The sequence below is a fragment of the Cinclus cinclus genome, chromosome 13, assembly GCF_963662255.1.
Source record: "Cinclus cinclus chromosome 13, bCinCin1.1, whole genome shotgun sequence".
In the NCBI taxonomy this organism is placed as follows: domain Eukaryota; kingdom Metazoa; phylum Chordata; class Aves; order Passeriformes; family Cinclidae; genus Cinclus; species Cinclus cinclus.
The window spans coordinates 13,285,550-13,305,331 of NC_085058.1; the positions used below are offsets into that span (position 1 = coordinate 13,285,550).

Genomic DNA, 19,782 nt, shown 5'->3' on the forward strand with positions numbered 1-19,782 from the left:
CGGCTCCCCGGCTGCGGGATCCTGCGCGAAGTTCCCTTTACCAGCCGCAACACCTCAGGGACGCGCCGCCGCCGCGCGGAGTTGGAGCAGGGGCGCAGCCCTTCAAGTTGCTACCGCGCCCCCGGCGCCTCCGCTCGGGGAGCGCCCGCCGGGCGCAGCTCGCAGGGGCCGGAGGGGCGGCGGCTGCGCACCATGTGCCGCCCCCGGCGCCCGCCGCGGCCCCGGCTCGCAGGAAGCGCCGCGGAGGGTGTGGCCCGCCCGCCCCGCACGGCCCCGCCGCGCACCCGCGGGGAGCCGGCCCGGGAGGGGAGAGGGGGCACGGCGGGGAGCCGGGACGCGGGGGACGGCGGGGGAAAGGGGAAGAAAAAAAAAAAAAAAAACAAAAAGAGAAAGAGAGGAGGAGAAAAAAAAAAAAAGCTCCACCGGATCCGGGTGCTGGGGCGGGCGGATCCGTTCCCCTTCCTTTGCCGCTGCCTCACTCCTTCCTGCCGCGATCATTCACGCGGCCGCTGCGCGCTCGCTCCCCGCCGCCGCGGTCCATCCCCTGCGCCCCGGGCCCTCCTCGCCGGCTCCCGCGGTGGCCGCCGCCGCACCAACTTAGGCTCTTCCCGCAAACAAGGGTGGTGGCCGCGGGCTGCAGCCGCGGATGCTGCGACCCGCCCGGCCTTGCGCTCCTCCTGCCATCTTCCCTGGCTGAGTCGCCAACTCCCAGGGAAAAAAAAAAAAAAAAAAAAAAAAAAAAAAAAAAAAAAAAAAAGAAAAAAGAGGGGGAGGAAATCTTCGTTTAAATTCCCTTTCTCAGGCTTTCAGACAAACTACTGGGAAGCAGCGGCTCTGGCGCTGCCAGCCAGACGCTGCACGGCTCTGGGGGAGCTCCCCCGCCCCGCTGCCTTTGCTGTAACCTCACTTGAGCCTATCGAAATCTTTTGTGCGGTGTCACCGCCCTTCGTTTAAATCCTGCCCTCCCCCCCGCCGCCGCTCCGCGCCCGCCGCCGCTCGCTCCTCCCCGGCGGAGGGGGCAGCAGAGCCGGCAGCGCCCGCCGCCCCTGCCCCGTCCGCGCCGCGCGGGGCTCCGGCAGCAAACAAACAGCGGGGCTGCGGCGGCAGCGGCCCCTCCGCTGGGAGGAAGGCGAGAGGCAGCCGGGGAGCGCGGCCCGGGAAGCAGTGGGATAACGGAGAGCGAGGAGCCGGCCCGGCCCCGGCCCCGGCGCGGGCAGCCCGCCAGGTGAGTGCGGCGTTCCGCTGCGAGCTCCCGGCCCGTGTCGGGCTGTCCCGGGGCCGGGGGCAGAAGCCGCTCCTTTGCCAGCCGGCACCGGCCGACAGAGCCCGAGTGAGAGCGGGGCCCGCCGCTCCTCATCCCGCGGGGCTCCGGGACCGGCCCCGGCTGCCCGTCGGGAGCGCTGTCAGCGCGGTATGGGGGATTGCTGCAGCTTTCTTTACACAGAAATTGTGCTCTCAGCACTGGCCTTGACCCGGATTTTAAACCAGTGAAGACCAATTTGGTCTGTTGCTCTCCCGTTTCTGTCGCTGTCTTTGAACGCTGGTTATTGTTTGTTAGAATTTAGCAGGAAAAATGCAAACCCGCTGACGCTGCTGTGTACTGAAAGCTCTGCGAAGACTTGCCTTGATCTGTTTCTATTCTGCAGCACGCCGAGAACTTTTTTCAGGCGATTCTTGTCAAAAGCAAGTAAACCTGAGGCACACATCAGAGTCTGCCCTGTTGTGCGGAATCTGCATCAATACAATTCTGATTAATCAAAGCCCACGTTGAAACCAGATCTTGCATTTGTTATGTGTTTTGCTGTAGCTTAAGCTGCAGGTAAATAATAATATTATTTTGCTCCTTTCAATCAGAATTATTTTTTTAAGTCAGCTGCCTAATTCTAGGCATTTACAATGCGTTTAGCAGGTTACAGAACAGCAGAAGTACATTTGTCCCAATTCACAGCTAACATCCTGCTGCATTCCTACTACTGCAGGGGTATAAGTGACCTTAAAATAAATGGAAATTGGACCAGATTCCTCACTTGCAGTTGAATCCGACGATGTCCTGGCACAAATGGAGCCCACCTAATGGATTCCATACATTTAAAGAGCTTCGAACAAGTTTATTTGCACATTAGCTAGAAGAACCTTTGGCCTTCTACTTGTAGAGTAGGCTGAACAGAGATGTGAAAGTGGGGGGTTAACAGGGTGTATGTATTTTTGGGGCAGGGGAAGCCCTTGCTATAAAGCCAGGCTTGAGGGAAAGGATAGACACTGATCAATGGGTGTGTCAAAAATAGGGCAGTTCTCCACCCATCCCTCCTCTCAAAAACAGTGTGAGGGAAATTCTGTTTACTTGAGTCAGATTATAGCAGTTTCAAGGAAGGTCATGATATGGGCCTAAACAATTTTGGCTTACTACCAGCATCTTATTTTCAAAAGTAAAAATAGGAATGATTTCAGAGTACTCTGAAAAATAAAAATCAATGGGCAGAAGAAGCCAGCTGAACTGTATTTCAAAGTATTTCCAGATATGTCCTTAAATGAGGTGAGGTAGTATGCAGCACAAGGAATGTCTCTCATAAATATTAGCCTAGTTTAATTTTAATGAGGCTTGACTACATTTAATTAGGGTTTGAAAGATTTCATTTTAGAAGACGTAGGTCTCATCCCTAGCTAGAAGAGGTGTTACATGACCTAATAATCTTTTCCATTTTCAGATGCTGCTGCCTGCCATGATGTTCTGTGTGATTTGTGCCATTCCCCAAGGACAAAGCAGAGAGATCCTTGGTTTGGACAGGTCCTGCAATGCCTCCTCCACCAGTCTCCCTCCACAGAAACCCAGCTGGTCCTTAACTGTGGCAGCTCCTATTAGCTGACAGGGCCACCAAAGGTCTTAGTAACTGCTACAATATAAACCAAATACTTTTCTAGTTCATCTAGTTCATCCACAAGACTGATCCAGTCTTTATCTGCCCCGGTATTAGCAAGGGGGAAGTCTGGTAACTTTTGTCCTGTAGTAGGTGTTGCATGCAGACAGTGTCCACGGAAGTCTTGCCAAATGCCATTCTCCTCCTATAGCAGCCCTGGGGGTTTAGCTTTTCTGCATATTAAGTGTTTGGGGAAGTGTGAATTGGCTTTTGCTTTTTGAAAAAAAAATATATAGAAAATACCACCTTCATGAGTAATTTTTACCATGGAAGTGGCATTTCCTGGAGCAGCTCCCCATTAGATCAGTCCAACAGACTGCAGGGCTGCTGCCTAGGTACACCTGGCCTGGCTGGATTCCCTCTTAGTCTGTGTTTCCTATGAACATACAGTCTCACTCTAAAAGGCACCATCTTGGGGGTGGATTCTCTTGGGCTGCTAACCTGAGCAGAGCTGAGACTCAGCAAGGTACGTGCTTTAAAGTGCAGTACATGTTGATTGAAGAGGAAACTTGTACCCAGTGATGTTTGGGGTGGGTATTTGCTTTATAAGTCTTCTGCACATCTATTTCAAAGAGAATGTGCTCATACCCTTTTATTTCATGGCTGCTTAGTCCAAAGGTGATCCACAGGACTTGGGCAGCTCACTGAATTGGTATAAAAACGTGGAAGGTGTGAAAATCAGGTGGCCATGCTTGGCTTTAAAAAGATTTCACTGACAGAGTCTGAATGAATTAACTCTCTGGGGTTCAAACCAGCAGGCATTGTCAGATACAAGGGATTAAAAGGCTTTTTAATGTGGCTTAGTAGTGTACAGAAGATTGGCTTACTTGTATGAGCTCTTCTTTTGTCACATTGATCTTTATTTTGCATTGTGCTTAGTACAACAGAAACCAGAGGCTGAAGTCTTCTTTCCTGAATCATCTGACAGGACTTGGCCCTTTTATTGCTTAGTAAAATATTTTTTTGTGAAGGAGGAATTGATTTTTGCCAGTGTTGCCACTGTTGAGTAATAGCTGAAGAATACCAAATTGTAATAATTTCATGAGCACTGTATGTGGCCAAGTCAGTGAGAGGAAGTTACTAAACAGTGGGTTGTACTTCTTTATATGACTTTCCTGTATAGATGTATTGATCTAACCTAATAGGGAGCTAGCTGATGAAGGAATAAAAGGCTGTTCAGTGGTTCCCCTGTGTCAGCTGTATGTGACTAAACCCATGAGGTGTTAATTATGGGAATGATAGCTCCAGTTCTGAGGGATGCAGCTGATGTGTCAGGAAGGTAAGCTAAATATCATAGGAGGATAAAGTTGGCAGGGACTGATGGAGGAAATGCTTCAACACCAAGGGAGACTTTGCAGAAGATGGTGGATGAAGATGGGCCTCTGCAGCAGTGTAAGTCACACAAAAGGAAAGGCAATTGTGTTGACCAGCTTATTGTTCTTAAGATCTATTTTGTCTTAAGTGTTTTGGTGCTGAGTAAGTATTTTGTGGTCAGTACTTACAACCATTACTTCATGGGAGATTAAAACTGTGAGGTCTGGGTCTGTCTCGGGTCTGCAAAGGTAGCCATGCACTGGGAATGCAACCTGAGAACTGGTCTGCTTGTAGCCAGAAACTCATATCTGGAGAAACAGTTAACCAGGCACTTGAGACAGCAAAGTGCAAATGCAGTCACAAGTTTTGTTTCTTCTTTTGTCTATAAATAAATAGGTCTTAGAATAGTGGGTGGGTTTTCACCACAGGTTTAATTAACCTTGGTGTTCTGATGTGGTGGTTTGTGTTTGTTCTTTTATTAATATGGCTTAGGCAAAAACACAGTATCAAAGGTAAGAACAATTTTGTTGCATAGACGCCATTAATATAAATATCCCGGTAGTGAGATGCTGGTCAGTTCGTGATTCTCAGCTGAAAGGTAATACAGCAAAAGAGGTTTTTCATTTGTTGTCTTTTTATTCACCATTTATTGCACTGTTCTCACCACTTGTTGTATGTAATCGATTGGTTGTCCCCTGCTGTTACCATGGATATTTAGTACATTGACATGGAAAAGAGACATGTTTTTATGAAAAAGGAAATGCAGCTACAAAACTCCTCTTGCACTGAATGGACAGCTGTGCCATATTTTTTGTGAATACAGCCAATAATGGCTTTTTGCTTCTTGCTCTTGCCTGCATCTACACGCAGACATCCCTCGAGCACCTCGTGTGTCATGAGGCTGGTGTCCAGGAGGTGCCATGTAGCTCCCTGTGTCCATTCTCCTTACCTGCAGCAGGTGAGAAGGGCCAGAGGCAGGTTTGTAGCCTTGAAACTCAGGGGCACTTCATGGAAGAAAGGCAAGTGCTGTTGGTTAGAGTGGTCCAGCATAAACAGGAATCCAAGACCCTCCCTTAGACTCTTACATCTGGGTTTTTTTGAGATCAAAGGAGAACATGGTATTTTGAACAAAATGTGCAAGGGCCCGCCCTTCCTGAATTGCACTTTTGGTGGTATGTTCTGTCCTGCAGCTGTAATACTCTACAGAAGGGTTTGGGTTTTTCCCCTCCCTGCCTTCTTTTAATATGTATCATGAGAGAAATTGAATAGATGTTTTCACAAGAGCCTCTGATCCTACACTGCTTCACTGTGCCTCTGTGTTGTGAGCAGGGCTGCTGATTATTAACAATTTAAACCTGGCACCTCTCACGCATCTGAAGTTCGTGTAATGTGTTACTTACATTAGATGTAGGTGCCAAAACTGACCTGTAAACCTAAAATGAAATTGGGACTACAACATTAATTTCATTTAGATGTGAAAATTAGATTATAAATGGAATTCCTGTGGGAACTGTGTAAATCTTCTTTGACATTGATTTAATGTAATTCTTTTCTTAATAGGGTAACTTTGAACTGTGTAACCAGTACACAGTTTAAACCAGCACAGATTTGTAGCAAATTTTGCAGTAAGATGAGTACTCAGAGGAACATTCTGTGGTGTTTCTGAATTTAAGGATCCCACTGTATAGCTTTAATGCAGTTGACTGGACAGTCAGGCATCATACCCCCTCCCGAACCCTGAGCAGATAGGTAATGACACAAAGCTGTGATGTCATTTGTCAAACATCTCCATCCCATCAATAAATTTTAATTTATAAAATGCATGTGCACAGGATAACACAAATTCAGGGTAAAGATTTATTTTATGTTCAAAACTCAAGTCAGAATCAGAATTTCAAGGCTAGTACCTGAATCAGAATTTCATGTCCGAATCACAATAGTTAATCCCTAATCTGGGAACATTTTGAATTAAAAACTTAATTTTTCAAATTGGATCTAGGAATTCAAGATCTGACTAGCTCTGGAACAAAAATTTGTGTTCTCTTAATAGATGGCAAGTAAGTGTGCTTGTCTTAGGAAAGCATGAAATTAAAATGAGAACTGAAATTATTCTGAATCATTCAAACATTCATGCTCTAGATGACAGCATATTCTGCTTGCTGTGCTGCTTTTTTTCTCAGGCGTGTTCTTGTTTTTAAAGATAACATGTTCAGGTCTGATTCTTCAAGTTTAATTCTGCCTGTGAGTAAATTCAGAGGGTTGGATTAACACATGCACTGTCTGTGCATGAGAGCTTGGGCATCAGATTCTCTCTGCAGGAGAGCATTTAAGGTACTTGAGATAATTTGACCTGTGAAAACAATAATTTTGAATGTTTTACTGCAAATAACTCATGATATCCTGATGTTCTGTAAAATGTATGATAGTGCTTTTAAACAGGGAAGACTATGCTGAATGTTGGGACATCTCAAAACTTGCTTGAAGTTTTCTGGGTCGCTTAGTCAGCAAGTCTTCTGTATTGTTTAAAACAATATTGTCCTGGTCCTGCTCTAAGCCAGTAGGTGCAAAAGCCTGTTAGGTTGTATGAGAGTCAGATCTCAATCATTTTTGTTATCCAAAATTACCACTACAAGGCTGACTTGCAGAACACTTAATTCATCTGGGCCTCTATTAAACATCCTTTTGTGTCGGTAGAGTTCTTGAAATGAATTGATTTTTCCAGACACAGCAGGTGCTGATAGCAGGCAGCCCTTGCATGCTCATTTTCCCTTCTGCATGCTGATCTTCTGTCTTAGTTGTCTATATGCCCTCCCAAGAAGGCAGGCACTGCCTTTTCCTTAATGAAGCCAAGTTCTTTGTTCTTTCTAAGGTTTCATTCCAAGGAATGTCAAGGAGCAAGCTTTAAGATTCTACTGTACTGTATTTGCAAAGAAAATGAAAATGTGACAAATAGGAATCTACTTTAAAATAGAGAATTGCATATGAAACTCCACCACCGGCAAAGACTTCAGAGAGCTTTTGGCAGTTAAAAATTCCCATTCTTCTCCCAACTCCTAAGAAAGAATGGTATGGAAAATATATTTTGCGCAAATGTAGTTCCAAAAAATGGGGAAAAAAAGAATCTCAAACTTCATTAACAGAAATTTAGAACATCCTGAAGCCTCTCATATTACAGATTGACCCAGCCCTGCTCAATAATGAAAATAGTTTACAAGGGAAGATAGATTTGCCTTTCTGATAAGGTATATAATTATGTATATAAACACCTTTATAATTAAAGGTACTGCTAATAAAACTTGAGTGTTGCAGAAGCAAAAATGACAGTCACAGCTTGAGACCTTCCCTGGCATGACTAGATGGGACTTTCAGTTACAAGGTAAAGCATTTATCAGCCTACTCTTGCAATCTACAATAAAAGTAGCCATGTACTATCCGATACATTCTGTATTGCAATCCTGATAGTGTTAGCTGCTAGGACTATAAAAACTGTTAAGAAATATGAAAACCTTAAGCTATAAAAAGCATTTTGGCATGATTCAATAGATGCTCTGAATCATAACACAGTGTGCTTCAATAAAAAGAAAATGCAATTCAATTTGCTCCTGTCTGTGGTACGTGCTGCATTGTGTTTGTTTCTTGCATGGGAAAGAGGAAGAGCAGAGAGCATGGGTTGAACAGGTGTTTGTCCTGCAGCTGACCCCACAAGCAGCAGACTTGAACCAGTCTTCCCAGGCACAGAATTTTGCCTGAACAGAGGTAGTTGCAAAGTCAGAGCCAAACTACCTCCTTTTCAAATTAAGGCTTTTATTGGCATGACAAAGAAATGTATAGTGTTGTTTGGGGCAGTCCTGGGTATACTTTGTTCACCTTCCAAAGGGAATTGAGTTACTTTTGAGATCCATATCTGAACGTAGTATCAGATATTAAAGTAAGTTGGTTTGGTTTGTTCTAACAAGAAAAAACAGAATTGAAGAAAAATTTTCCTAGTAGAAATTCAGTGAAAATATTTTATGCTGCAAGTCCAGCATTCCAAGATAGATTTTTTTTTTCCTGTGAATGTGTGCATGATCCAGTAATAACAAAAGTTAGCAGAAACCTATTTTAGTAAAACCTCATTAATCACAGCAATCTGATATAGTATACCTGATGCTCATTATATTTAATGAGAAATCACCCAGCAAATGTGCTCATTAGTGGCTCTGGTATTGGACAGCCCTGTGAGAAGTACTTGTCTAAACCCTGTTTCAGTTACATACATTTAACAAGCTCCACGAATAGCTCTGGGCTGCTTCCTGTTCTTCAGGCACTGGCAGTGTGTCTGAAATGCTATAAAACGCATGGAGGCTGCAGCCCAGGCTGGTTGTTTATGGGGGTGCTGAAATCTTGGATCCCACATCCTCCTCTGCTGTTTCTCGTGGTACGTGTGCTTGGCAAGCTGCTGTGTCTGCCTGGTGCTCACCAGCTACTGCAGTGTCTGGTCACTTCAAGAGTTAGTCCAGGCTTTGGGGAGCCTCCCCAAACCCACGCCTCTCCCTCCTGACTGCTTTTGTTTTGTGTTTGCACGCCTTGCCCATGAAGGCAGTGGGTTCCTGGTTCATTACGTGGCCAGGACTGGATCACCTGGGGTTGAAACCAAATGATCCCTAAAGCCCCTTCCAACCCAAACCATTTCACGATTACAGGATTCTGTGATACAGTAACAGAATGGGGGTTGAAGAGTTCTCTCAACAGAATTAGTTCTCTGCTCTGAACCTGGTCTCTCTCCAGTGCTGGAATAGAAAAGCAGCCTGTTCACTACTCAGCCTGACTGCAGTTAACATCTACCAGTGGCTGTAATGGTGATGCTTCCTTGAATTTCCCAAGTTTTAACTTCCTGGAATCCAAAGTGAAAGGTAGAAGAGAAGATTGTGCTATTTGTAATTAAAAAACACTGTCATGAGGAAAAATTGAAGACTAGAGTGAAAAAAGGCTGTGCAGACATCTATGCATGTAAGTGGGGTTAGATAATGGAAAAACAGCCTGTATAAAAAAAAACCTGTATTTTTTTTTTTTTGGTGGTCAGTTTCTGGAGTTGTATTTTAGTAACAATCAGCATTAATTTTAATACTTTTCTTTTAGAAACCTAATATTGCTGAGAGAGTAGTCAACATCAGAAGACTAATGCAATGGGCCTATTTCCCATCACACAGACCAGCAAATCCGGATACTTTTCATCCTGTTTAAAAAAAAAAAAAAAAGCATCAAGAAGTAACCACATAGTTTAGATCCCAGGCGCTGAGCCCATAATTTATTTACTCGTTTTAACCTCCCAGTGCCCAGCATTCGGTCCCTGCCCGGGCCCTGCAGGGCTGGAGCGCGGCTTCGTGCGGGGACAGAGGCACCGGGGAGGCGGCGGGCGGAACCGGCAGGGCCCGGGACCCGGCCCGATCCATCCCCTGTCCCTCCATCTCCATCCTGCCCGATCCATCCGCTGTCCCTCCATCTCCATCCTGCCCGATCCATCCCCTGTCCCTCCATCTCCATCCTGCCCGATCCATCCCCTGTCCCTCCAGCTCCATCCTGCCCGATCCATCCCCTGTCCCTCCAGCTCCTCCCTGTCCGATCCATCCCCTGTCTCTCCATCTCCTCCTCCCTGTCCGATCCATCCCCTGTCCCTCCATCTCCATCCTGCCCGATCCATCCCCTGTCTCTCCATCTCCTCCTCCCTGTCCGATCCATCCCCTGTCCCTCCAGCTCCTCCCTGTCCGATCCATCCCCTGTCTCTCCATCTCCTCCTCCCTGTCCGATCCATCCCCTGTCTCTCCATCTCCTCCTCCCTGCCCGATCCATCCCCTGTCCCTCCAGCTCCTCCCTGCCCGATCCATCCCCTGTCCCTCCAGCTCCTCCCTGCCCGATCCATCCCCTGTCCCTCCAGCTCCTCCCTGTCCGATCCATCCCCTGTCTCTCCGTCTCCTCCTCCCTGTCCGATCCATCCCCTGTCTCTCCGTCTCCTCCTCCCTGCCCGATCCATCCCCGGTCCCTCCAGCTCCTCCTCCCGGCCCGGCCGCGCTGCCCCCTCCCATGAGGCGGCCGCGCCGCCTTCCCGACAGCGGTAGAAGATGGCGGCGGCCGCGGGCTGGGCGCTGCTGGCCCTGGCGCTGTGTCTGAGCGCGGCGGCCGCGACCGGCGGCTCCGAGGGGAAGCGGCGGGAAGGGCCGCCAAAGAAGAAGGACATTCGGGACTACAACGACGCGGACATGGCCCGGCTGCTGGAGCAGTGGGAGGTGCGGGAGGCGCCGGGGCCGGAGGGGTCCGCCCGCACCACGCGGAGGGAGCGGCGGGGCCGGGCCGGGCCGGGGCAGCTCCGCGGGGCAGCGGCCGCTCTGCCCGGCCCCGGGAAGGCGGGGGATCCCCGAGCCTGGTGGAGGGTGGCCGTGGTCCTTCCTCCGAGGCTCTGGCTCCGTGTGTGGGGGTTTCAAAGCCGGGGCGAGCGGCCCGCAGCCTGCCCTGCCCCGCTGGGCCTGTCCCGCCTTCCGGAGCCCCAGCGCCCAGCCAGGTGCTCGGTGCCTGCCAGCAGCCTCGTCTGCCGGGAAGGTCTGGGGTTCTCAAGTACTGAGCCATACACGTTACGTGGCTGAGGGTTGGATACCAGGAGGAGTATTCATTCCACGTTTATGGGGTAGATTCGTCGTTGTTTTGGTTCGGCGTTCCTTTCCTATCTTTCCTCATAGTAACAACTTCTAATTCCAGCTCTCTCCCGTCACCTTCATCCTTATCAGCCCGCTGCCTTAACTTTCCTTGGCGGTTTCCCATCACTCTCTTCTCCATGTGCTTGTCATGCCACTGTTAGGTTCTTTTCACTGTGTTATGGTCCATCATCTTCTGATAAATGCTAGAGCACTCCTCACTGTCATTTATTATTTCCCGTGACGTTTTTCCCTGGAATATTTTGAAAAAAACTCTGAGGGAAATATCAGAAGACTTCTGTTTTGTGCAACACTAGTTACAGCTGTAAGTTAAGGTGGAGAAGTGTGTTTTATATGTGAATTATAGATGAAGTAACAGGAAGTATGGATGCTTGCCTTGGTCTTGGTTGGCAGGTTGTGGATTTACATATATCTGTATATCCCTTTAGGAAGGGAGATTTTTAGAAAATTTAGTTAAAATCTTAAATAAAATTAGTAGAAGGCTCAAAGTTCACTTTTCTGTTAGTAGTATCAGCTAAGGACCCAGCAGGCCCAGTTGCTCAAAATATCAAGGCTTAATATTGCCCACCTTGAACCAAATTTGGCCTTGTAGGGAAAAAAAAAGTCGTAAAAGGTAAGCACCTCTTCTAAATGAGCTGGCTGAAAGGGAGGCTCAAGTTAATTCTGGTGTAACTTTTGGCTGTATATTCTGCTCCAGCCCTAGTGAGCAGGTCAGGAGGCTGTTGAGGGTTTTTCCTTTTCAGCTAGAGCACGTCCCTGATCCAGGTCACGGTGTGCTGCACAAATGCAGATGTGGCAGAGCAGCTGGGGAGTCACTGCTCAGGCTGGGGGTGTCCCTGAGGAGAGGCACACAGAGCAGAACAGGGACTGAGGCAGGGCTCAACAATTAGGGGTTGTTTGGTCTCCTGGGATGGTCAGCTGCAGGGCATTTTGCCTGGTGGGAGTCAGGACATACAGGGAACATGAAAGGCTTGAGGGGGTGGTGGCTGGAGGAGAGGAAGGGGCATGAGTGCACTTGTTGGAGTGAGATGAGAAACAAAGGGGCCACTGTGAATTCGGAACTACGCTCGGGAATGAGGGGCACAGGGCATAGATCTGTACAGAATCAAATGTCACTACTTTCAGCTGAACTCCACATATTTTTTATTTCCCTGGCAATTAGTCTAAAACCATTGGAGGATGGTGGTTATGACATGCTTAGGTATGGCCACAAGCCTGAGTCTGTGGCTCCAGCAGCTTTCCCAGCAGGAGCAGCCACCTCTCTATGCAGATCTCGTGCTGCCCCTTGCACCATGTGCATGACTGCCTGGTGATCCAGGAGAGTGATCTGGTGGAAAACAAGGATAGGGCAAAGAGGCAGAGATGCTTCAGCAACTCAGTTGCACAAGTAGATCTTGGAGAAAAGCCACTGAGGGATTTTTTTTTTGATGGAAGGGGACTCTCCTGAAGCCTGGAGTCCTGGGGAGCTGGACACAGAACTGAGAGTCTTAGTTACTGAAATGTCAGGTGCTTTAAATAGTTCATTGCTGTTACAAGCTCAGGGTTTCTCAGGCTTGACTCTGGTCATTGAATAGACAAAGCAGTTAAGTGGCACATGTTATGAATGTTTTTAAAGATCAGAATGCAGGGCATTTATGAGAAATTTCTGAGACTGGGAGCTGAGGGGAGGACCAAGTGAAGGAATATGCAGTTTCTCCTGTGTAATGCTTTCCGTCTGGAACCTCATGTTACTGTTTGAGTGAGTCTGCGTCCTGGGGTGACTTTATGATGCTGAATTGTGTCCCCATTCACCTGTTTAGCCCAGAAATAAGCTTTGCACCTTTAAAACTAGATCTGGGAGTGAAAGGGGAGAAGTGGTGGAATGCCTGTTAAATAAACAGTTTTTTTTCCACTTTCCTCCGAGGAAATCTTTTCCCGAACCAGGTGGGGAAAACGTGAATTTGCTTTCTAAAAGGACCCGTTTGGAAGTTTCCTCCTAAATTTGACCTAAACCAGGACAGTCTGCTATACTTCTCCAAACAAAAGCTTACACTTTTCCTTCACTTTTTAACCTTTTAGGTGGCTTTAAGCACAGCCGCATGACATTTTGTACAGAAATTAAGAAAATAAATCCCATCTAGGGGAGCTCTTGGCATCTTCTGATAACACTCCCATATAAACTGTAAGAATTACAATTTCAGGAGCATTTAGTTGAACAGTTGAGGAAAAAGCCAGGTAATACATGTTAGTAACTCATGTTGTCATTAAATCCATAGTCAGTTTCTATATTTCATACAGAATATTTGGAAATGTTTCTTTTTTCTTTCAAAACTGTGAAATAAGCTGGCTTTGCTCTAGTCAAAGCAGATTTAAGCCTCAATTTGTTTTTAATTCTGGAGAATGTTTTTCAGTCAGTCACATGAGATTTTGTTTTTTCACTTTACTTATTTGACCATTCTCTGTCTTCCTATAAGATAAGTGATGTTCCCACTTACTGACAACAGGGCTCTCCTTGCCTCCCAGCTCACTAATTTCAGAAATTTCAAGGTGTGTGAACTACTGGAAAGTGTGTTTCAGACTTGCAAAATTAAAACAAAGACATAATTAGTTGGAAAGAAAGGATAAAATCAAAGGCTCGCACAGCTTCTGTTCTGTGGTCCCTAAACTTTAAACTCTTGTCAGAAAGACAAGAAACTGCAGAAATAAGCTGGGGGAAGAACATGGGTCACTTGTATGAAACCTTAGTCTTTGAGGAGTGTAGGAGGGTGCTGCTGGGTTTGTGTATAAGCATGTGCAGAGATGTGAGGGTGGTGCATTCTGAGATCTGGAAATCAAGCTCAGCTTTGAGGCCTCTGAAGGAGAATGTCTTTAGCTACAGTTCATGTTCCCAATGGAGTGATATGTTTTGAAGTCACGACAGCACCTAAAATACCTGCCTTAATGTCACCTTAATAACACCTTAATATCTGCTCATTTAGTGGTGCTTGGGTGGATGCCAGTATAACACTTCTGGGGGTTTTTGTTGGTTTTTTATTTTTTAATTCTATGATGCAAACACTTACAGAAATCAGGTTCTGGTTTAATGTAAGTTGTCACCATATTCAGCTCACAGGTTTGAGCTGTTTTAAGGGGCAGTAGTTTGATTGTGCCTTTCCAAATATTTAAATGGCTGTCAGCCTCAGTAGAGACATAAAGAGGTTAATTTTTTTCTTTTCTGTGAGAGTGGTTTACTCTGGGTGATTATGTTGTCAGGCTGTGCATCTGTGCATTAGAAAAGTCATGAAACCTTTCATCAAAGTCTTTCTGTGGCATAAGCGCACAGAAAATCTGAATTCTTGTGGGTTTAATTGTTTAAAGGCACAGATTCTTATATTTAATTCTCAAGCAATCATATGATTCCCAGAAGTGAATTTTGACCTCTGAAAGCAATATCAGATGAATGTTTTTTCATATATGTGTGTATGAGGCTTTTTATTGCAACTTTCCCATTTCATCTCGCATGCATAATAAATATTTGTGAAACTGTGACAAAAAAACTGTTTTATGAGTTTCATAGGTGGAATTATATTGAATTAGCTTTGAGGCTGAAGTATTTCTCAGTATGTGATAAAATGACATTCTACCTGTCAGTATGAAAATATGCATCATTTTCAGGGGCAGGTTAGAAACAGGGGCAGGAAAGAGCACTCCTGGTGAAGTATTATCTTGAAACAATAGTCACTATTTCTTTTGGTTTCACAATCTCCATTATTCAGCTAAAAAATATTTTATCAAAGCACAGTTATTCTCTAAACAAACAGAAATTAATAAAAAAAAAGACCCAAAATACATTTATGGAACAGTTGACTTTAAAGCTTCCTTGTTTTAAAAACAGAAAGATGATGACATTGAAGAGGGAGATCTCCCTGAACATAAGAGGCCTCCAGCACCAATAGATTTCTCAAAAATAGATCCAGGCAAGCCTGAAAGCATCCTGAAGCTGACAAAGAAGGGGAAGACTTTGATGATGTTTGTCACGGTGTCAGGAAATCCCACAGAAAAGGAGACAGAAGAAATCACCAGCTTGTGGCAGGGCAGCCTCTTCAATGCAAACTACGACGTGCAGAGGTGAGCTGTTGTGCACAAGGATAAAGTTCTTGTCTTTGCAGAACCCTTTCTTTCTTTCTTCCTGAAAACCTTTTTAACTGTTCATGCTTTGCTGTTCTCCACCTCCATCATCTATTACTATTTCTCTGTTTCTTTGTTCAGTTGTGGTGTGGTGCAGAAACCTCTTCAATGCTTATGCACTATGTGTGTGTGTGTATAGCCCAGATTGTTTTTATCTCACTGGTTCAGCTATTTATCAGTTCTAGCTGCAGTAGTTTGCCTCTATGTGCTTGATGGAAAATACCATACTCTGAAGACTTTTCACCATAAAAGGCTTTTTTGTTCCCCTGCTAAAAAATGTGACTCTTATTCTCTTTGAGAGAGAGCATCATTTTCAAATGGAAAAATGTTGTGCTCTTGTATGGAGGCTGAGAAGGGTTGCACTAAGTGTATAAAGCAAATTTAATGCTCATTAGTGGATCTTACATAGTGCCAAATTAGTTCTAAATTAGTTTCCTTATTCTTACTTCCTTGGTTACTTATTGATACACTTCATACATTTTATTCTGAGGCAACAGCTAGACCAGTTTCTTGCTCTTAAACATGCGCCTCAGTCATGGAGGCTCTCTGAACAAAAGCTGAAGTGTTTGAAAAGCAATCAGTTAACTGAAAAAAATCTGGATTTTTCCTCTAGGTTTATTGTTGGCTCCAATCGGGCCATCTTCATGCTGCGGGATGGTGGCTATGCCTGGGAGATCAAAGACTTCCTGATAAATCAGGAAAGGTGTGCAGATGTTACTCTGGAAGGTCAGGTTTATCCTGGCAAAGGAGCAGACGGAAATGAGAGAGTGAAAAACAAAACAAAACCTGAAAAAGCAAAGAAAAAAGATGCAGAGAAGAAGTCGAACAGCGTCAAAGAGGACAACCGAGCAACCAACAAGAGAGAGGAGCTATGACAGCCACAGTACCCAGACTGAGTCCTGCTCTGCTGCTCCTTGAAGGGAATCTGCTGAGGAGTCCTGGGTTTTGGGGAGGAAGGAAGCAGAGACTACTGAAGCTTAAATTTATGTTGAAATTCACCAGTTTACTCATTGCTGTTGGCCATTTGTTTAGTTACAGGAAAGGTAATGCTTCATGTCAGCAATTGACTGCTTTGGTTTGTAATTTTTTAATGCTTTTGTTGTTTAAAACTAGCATACAAATCTGTGTGTCTAACATCACAAATTTAAGTGGAAAAGAAGAATTACGGTTTCAGAATACACTGATGTTCATCTGTAGTAGCTGTGTCTTGGGTGTGTAAATGATGGATTCACAGCTGCTGTCAGAGAGCCAGGTGCAGTGTGAAAAGATTCTCTTGGGAGATGGTTTGATAGACACAGTTGGCACAAAACTGCCCAAAGTTGCAAAGAATAGTGGCCAAAGATGCCTGAAATTACAGGGTTTAGGACATGTTTGGTTAGACTGCCTGTTTCTTTAAAATAAACTCAACTCGTTGTGTCCCAGGAAATCTGTGGCGGGGCTTAGGAGTGTGATGGATTCAAGGTAGGAACTCTGCTCATGCACTCCTGATCTGTTCAGGAGGGACACTCTGTGCCCTTCAGAAGTGAATGGAATTGCAGCACCTGCAGTTACAGTATCAGGGTGAAAAGTGAAGATGAATCCAGGGCATTCAGGTTGCTCGTGCTGCTAAAGGACTGTGCCTGTGGAAGCATCTGTTCTGTGTGCTCCTTTACTCATGCAGTGAGCTGGAAGAAAAAGCTTTAACTCTGAAGTTACTTTGGTTTACTGATTTAATGGTTTGTTTAAACATTTGAAAAAGTGCTAATTACAGCACAGAGTTAAACCTTGAGTTAGACATATCACTTACTGATGCTGATCTGGTCAGATTTTGGTGGGGTTTTTGTCTTGGTACAGATTCCTGACTGATGTGGTTGATTGTAAATGACCATTTGATTCGAATACTATAAAGCTGGACATATGGGAGCCTATACTTTGTATAATTGGGGAGGTTTTACTGTTACTCAGATTGTTTTCAAATACTTTGCTTAGAATTGTTTCCCTTCTGCCTTACTACCAGTTAGGGACTAAAGGCACCAAGTAGTGTGGTCCACATAATTTTGCAGAGGATGAGCACAGTATCAACTGTCTTCATTCAATCCTGGGATGGTGTTACTTTTTCTTTAAGGTGCTAAAATCCAAGTGTTTTGGATAAAATGTCCTAATTGAACCACAGTGGTTGATCTTGTGGTATACTTCAGTATCAAAAGTATAAAACTGTGACTGAGTCCATGTTCTAAAATAAAGGATATCACTAAACTTACTGTTTTGAAGAGTAGTAAAACCTTTTAAATAGATCTGCATTTGGTTATGTATTCAGGAGGCAGACTAACTCATCTTTGGTTTCTGGATGTAAGGACTAAATGATGTTGATGAAGGTTCCAGTTGATTCATTTCATGTAATTTTAATTATATTTGTATGACTTTAGATTAAAGAAACCTTTGCAGCTACACTTCATTAAACAGGCCTGTACCTGTTTGAGTGGAAAATTAAAATTTTTTCCTTCAGGATTAACTGTTACTTTTTATATTCTACTACTAATGCAGATGTGCAGTGGAGTTGAGAAGAGTCTCAGTAGATATTTGGATAGTTGAGGTGTGCAGTCCAATTCTTGTACATAACTAATTTATCATTTGGTCACATATTCAGGGTTAGCACCACCCTTTGTAAACAATATTGCTTCTCATCTCAAGGGAGGAACAGAGGTCAGATGAAACTATAAAAATGAAATATGAGTTTCTGCTTTTCAAAGTTATGGTATAGAGGTGATAATTCTGATTTTGATCAGAAAGACATGGACGTGCAGTTTTTTATTCCTTGTAGTGTTATTTCCTTTTTGATGAGGTTGGATGTGAGACTTGGAGAAACAATTACTACACTGTAGCTATAGGCCAGCTTTTGAGTACAGGTACTTCAGTCTTTCATAAATCTACATTTACAGTAGATTGGGTCTTTCCCCTTTGCATTTAAAAGGGGCTTTGTTGAAATCGAACCAGCCAATTGACCTTGTTTTTTGGTTGACTGGTTGGTTGTTTCTGAGTCAGTTGCCCATGCCAAATGCAGGTGTGTCTTGTGCCACATAGCTTAATTGAATTTCAAGTGTTTAGGGTTTTTTTTGTTTGGTATTTTTTTTAGGTTTTTAATCTGCGTGATGACTTGGCAGTTACTTTCTGATAAAAACCACAAAATGTGTTTCGTGCTGCCTTCACAAAATAAGTTTTTTTTTTTTTGCTCTTCCATTTTTCTTCTCAGTTTTCCATGCTTTACACTAAAGAAATGCTGAAATATACCAGTAAGTGTAATATGGCAGTCTGGCAGGAGCTGCTTTACCTCAGCCAATCTTTCTCTGCTATCACAGTTCATTAATCTAGAATAACTTGAATTGCCTTTTAAAGCTGGTAAAGTCTTTGAGACAGTTGCAATTGTCCTGGGACAGTGTTACATAACCAAATGTTTGGTGATGATTTAAGAATCCCAAACCCTATCTAACACACATTACTATATATAAATATATATATATATATATCCTCCAAAAGTTACATAAGACCAGGAATGTTCTATGAGTACCTCAGAAGATGGAGTCTTCCTTGGAGGCTTATCAGGCTTTCAGTAACAGATTTTTTTGGTTCCACACACAAGGCATTCAGATACCTCCTTTAAAACTAATTTCAACCAGTAGGATGGTAATTATAGCTCTTACTATTTCCTTTTTTTTTTTTTCCCAGTTTTATACCAAGGTACATGGAAAATCATCTGTTTTCATGACAGTGAAACATCTGCCTTTCTCCTCCCAGCATAGTGCTTTCTCTGTTCTAGTTCTATAACTAACTTTTCTGAGCTACTGGTAAATTTTTAACCCAGCTGTCCTACTCAGAAGAAAGTTTGTCAGTGATGCTACACAGGATGTGGTTGCACTTTGTGAAAAATTTCCAATGGACAATCAACTTTTTATGTAATAAAATACTGGAAAAAATATTCTGGGTTTTGTTGATTGGGGGTTTTTCTTTAATCAAAAACTGACACAAGCTACACCACGATTTCTGCCCTTAGCTTAGAGTGGTCAAAGCATTTCTCTGGACAGTCAGGTCAGCCTTGACTTCCAAGAGAATCTACTTTTCAATTTTGTCCCAAAAAGGAATTCATAAATCAAAATGCCATTTTGTAAAGGTACAGAACAACCTACTTTCACCTGATACTTGGCCACTGTTCTTCATGGGTTTCTGGTAAGGCTTATAAAGTCTTTCCATTCTTTTATCTCATTTCCTTTTTTAATCAGGGAGTAACACTGCCTTTTCCAGGGGTTTTTTAATTGTGTTGGATATTTATAGAAATTCAAAGAACCTGTGCCTAAATAGAGGGGATGCCTCTGTTTTAAAAATACCCAATTCATTGGTACTGTTGTGTTTTTCCTTATTAAGATTGCCATCCTACTTAGGTCCATTGATACCCTGCTATTTGCTAATTTTTACTCTGGGATAAAATGAACTATTTTTGAATATCACTATTTTTTGTCTTTTATACAGTGCCCTTTTAACAGGACAAATCCTGAACTCGGGTAGTACCAAACTGCCAGGAAGGAAATGGAAGAAAATCACTCTACTTGGATTTCTGGATGATGGTATTTTTTTCCTCCTGCAGTAGCCAGGTGGTGGAGGGGGTTGGACACCGTGGCTCCAAAGCAGGAGAGCTCTGTGCAGAGCAGTTTTTGATTAGCATTTAAAAAGCTCTGTACCACACAGTCAGG

At 44.2% G+C, this 19,782-nt stretch overlaps 1 protein-coding gene across 3 annotated transcripts; it reads left to right on the plus strand.

Annotated features, from left to right (window-relative positions):
• The first annotated feature begins 1,147 nt into the window (after nt 1-1,147).
• Nucleotides 1,148-16,083, plus strand: MESD (mesoderm development LRP chaperone). 3 transcript variants are annotated; one of them, XM_062501788.1, is made up of 4 exons: nt 1,148-1,225; nt 2,706-4,307; nt 14,769-15,001; nt 15,675-16,083. In XM_062501788.1, exons 2-4 carry the CDS (start codon nt 4,236-4,238, stop codon nt 15,934-15,936), a joined length of 567 nt encoding a protein of 188 aa, XP_062357772.1. In that variant the 5' UTR covers nt 1,148-1,225; nt 2,706-4,235; the 3' UTR covers nt 15,937-16,083. The 3 variants fall into 3 exon arrangements, with proteins under 3 accessions (XP_062357772.1, XP_062357773.1, XP_062357771.1); XM_062501789.1 differs by lacking the exon at nt 1,148-1,225 and adding an exon at nt 1,775-1,819; XM_062501787.1 differs by lacking the exons at nt 1,148-1,225; nt 2,706-4,307 and adding an exon at nt 10,309-10,492.
• Nucleotides 16,084-19,782: the final 3,699 nt, after the last annotated feature.

Bases quoted from the DNA above. Each gene is read 5' to 3' on its own strand.
- MESD (XM_062501787.1), top strand. From the start codon at position 10,328: ATGGCGGCGGCCGCGGGCTGGGCGCTGCTGGCCCTGGCGCTGTGTCTG. The intron at 10,493-14,768 runs GTGCGGGAGGCG...TTTTAAAAACAG, and splicing joins GGCTGCTGGAGCAGTGGGAG to AAAGATGATGACATTGAAGA. The intron at 15,002-15,674 runs GTGAGCTGTTGT...TTTTTCCTCTAG, and splicing joins GCAAACTACGACGTGCAGAG to GTTTATTGTTGGCTCCAATC.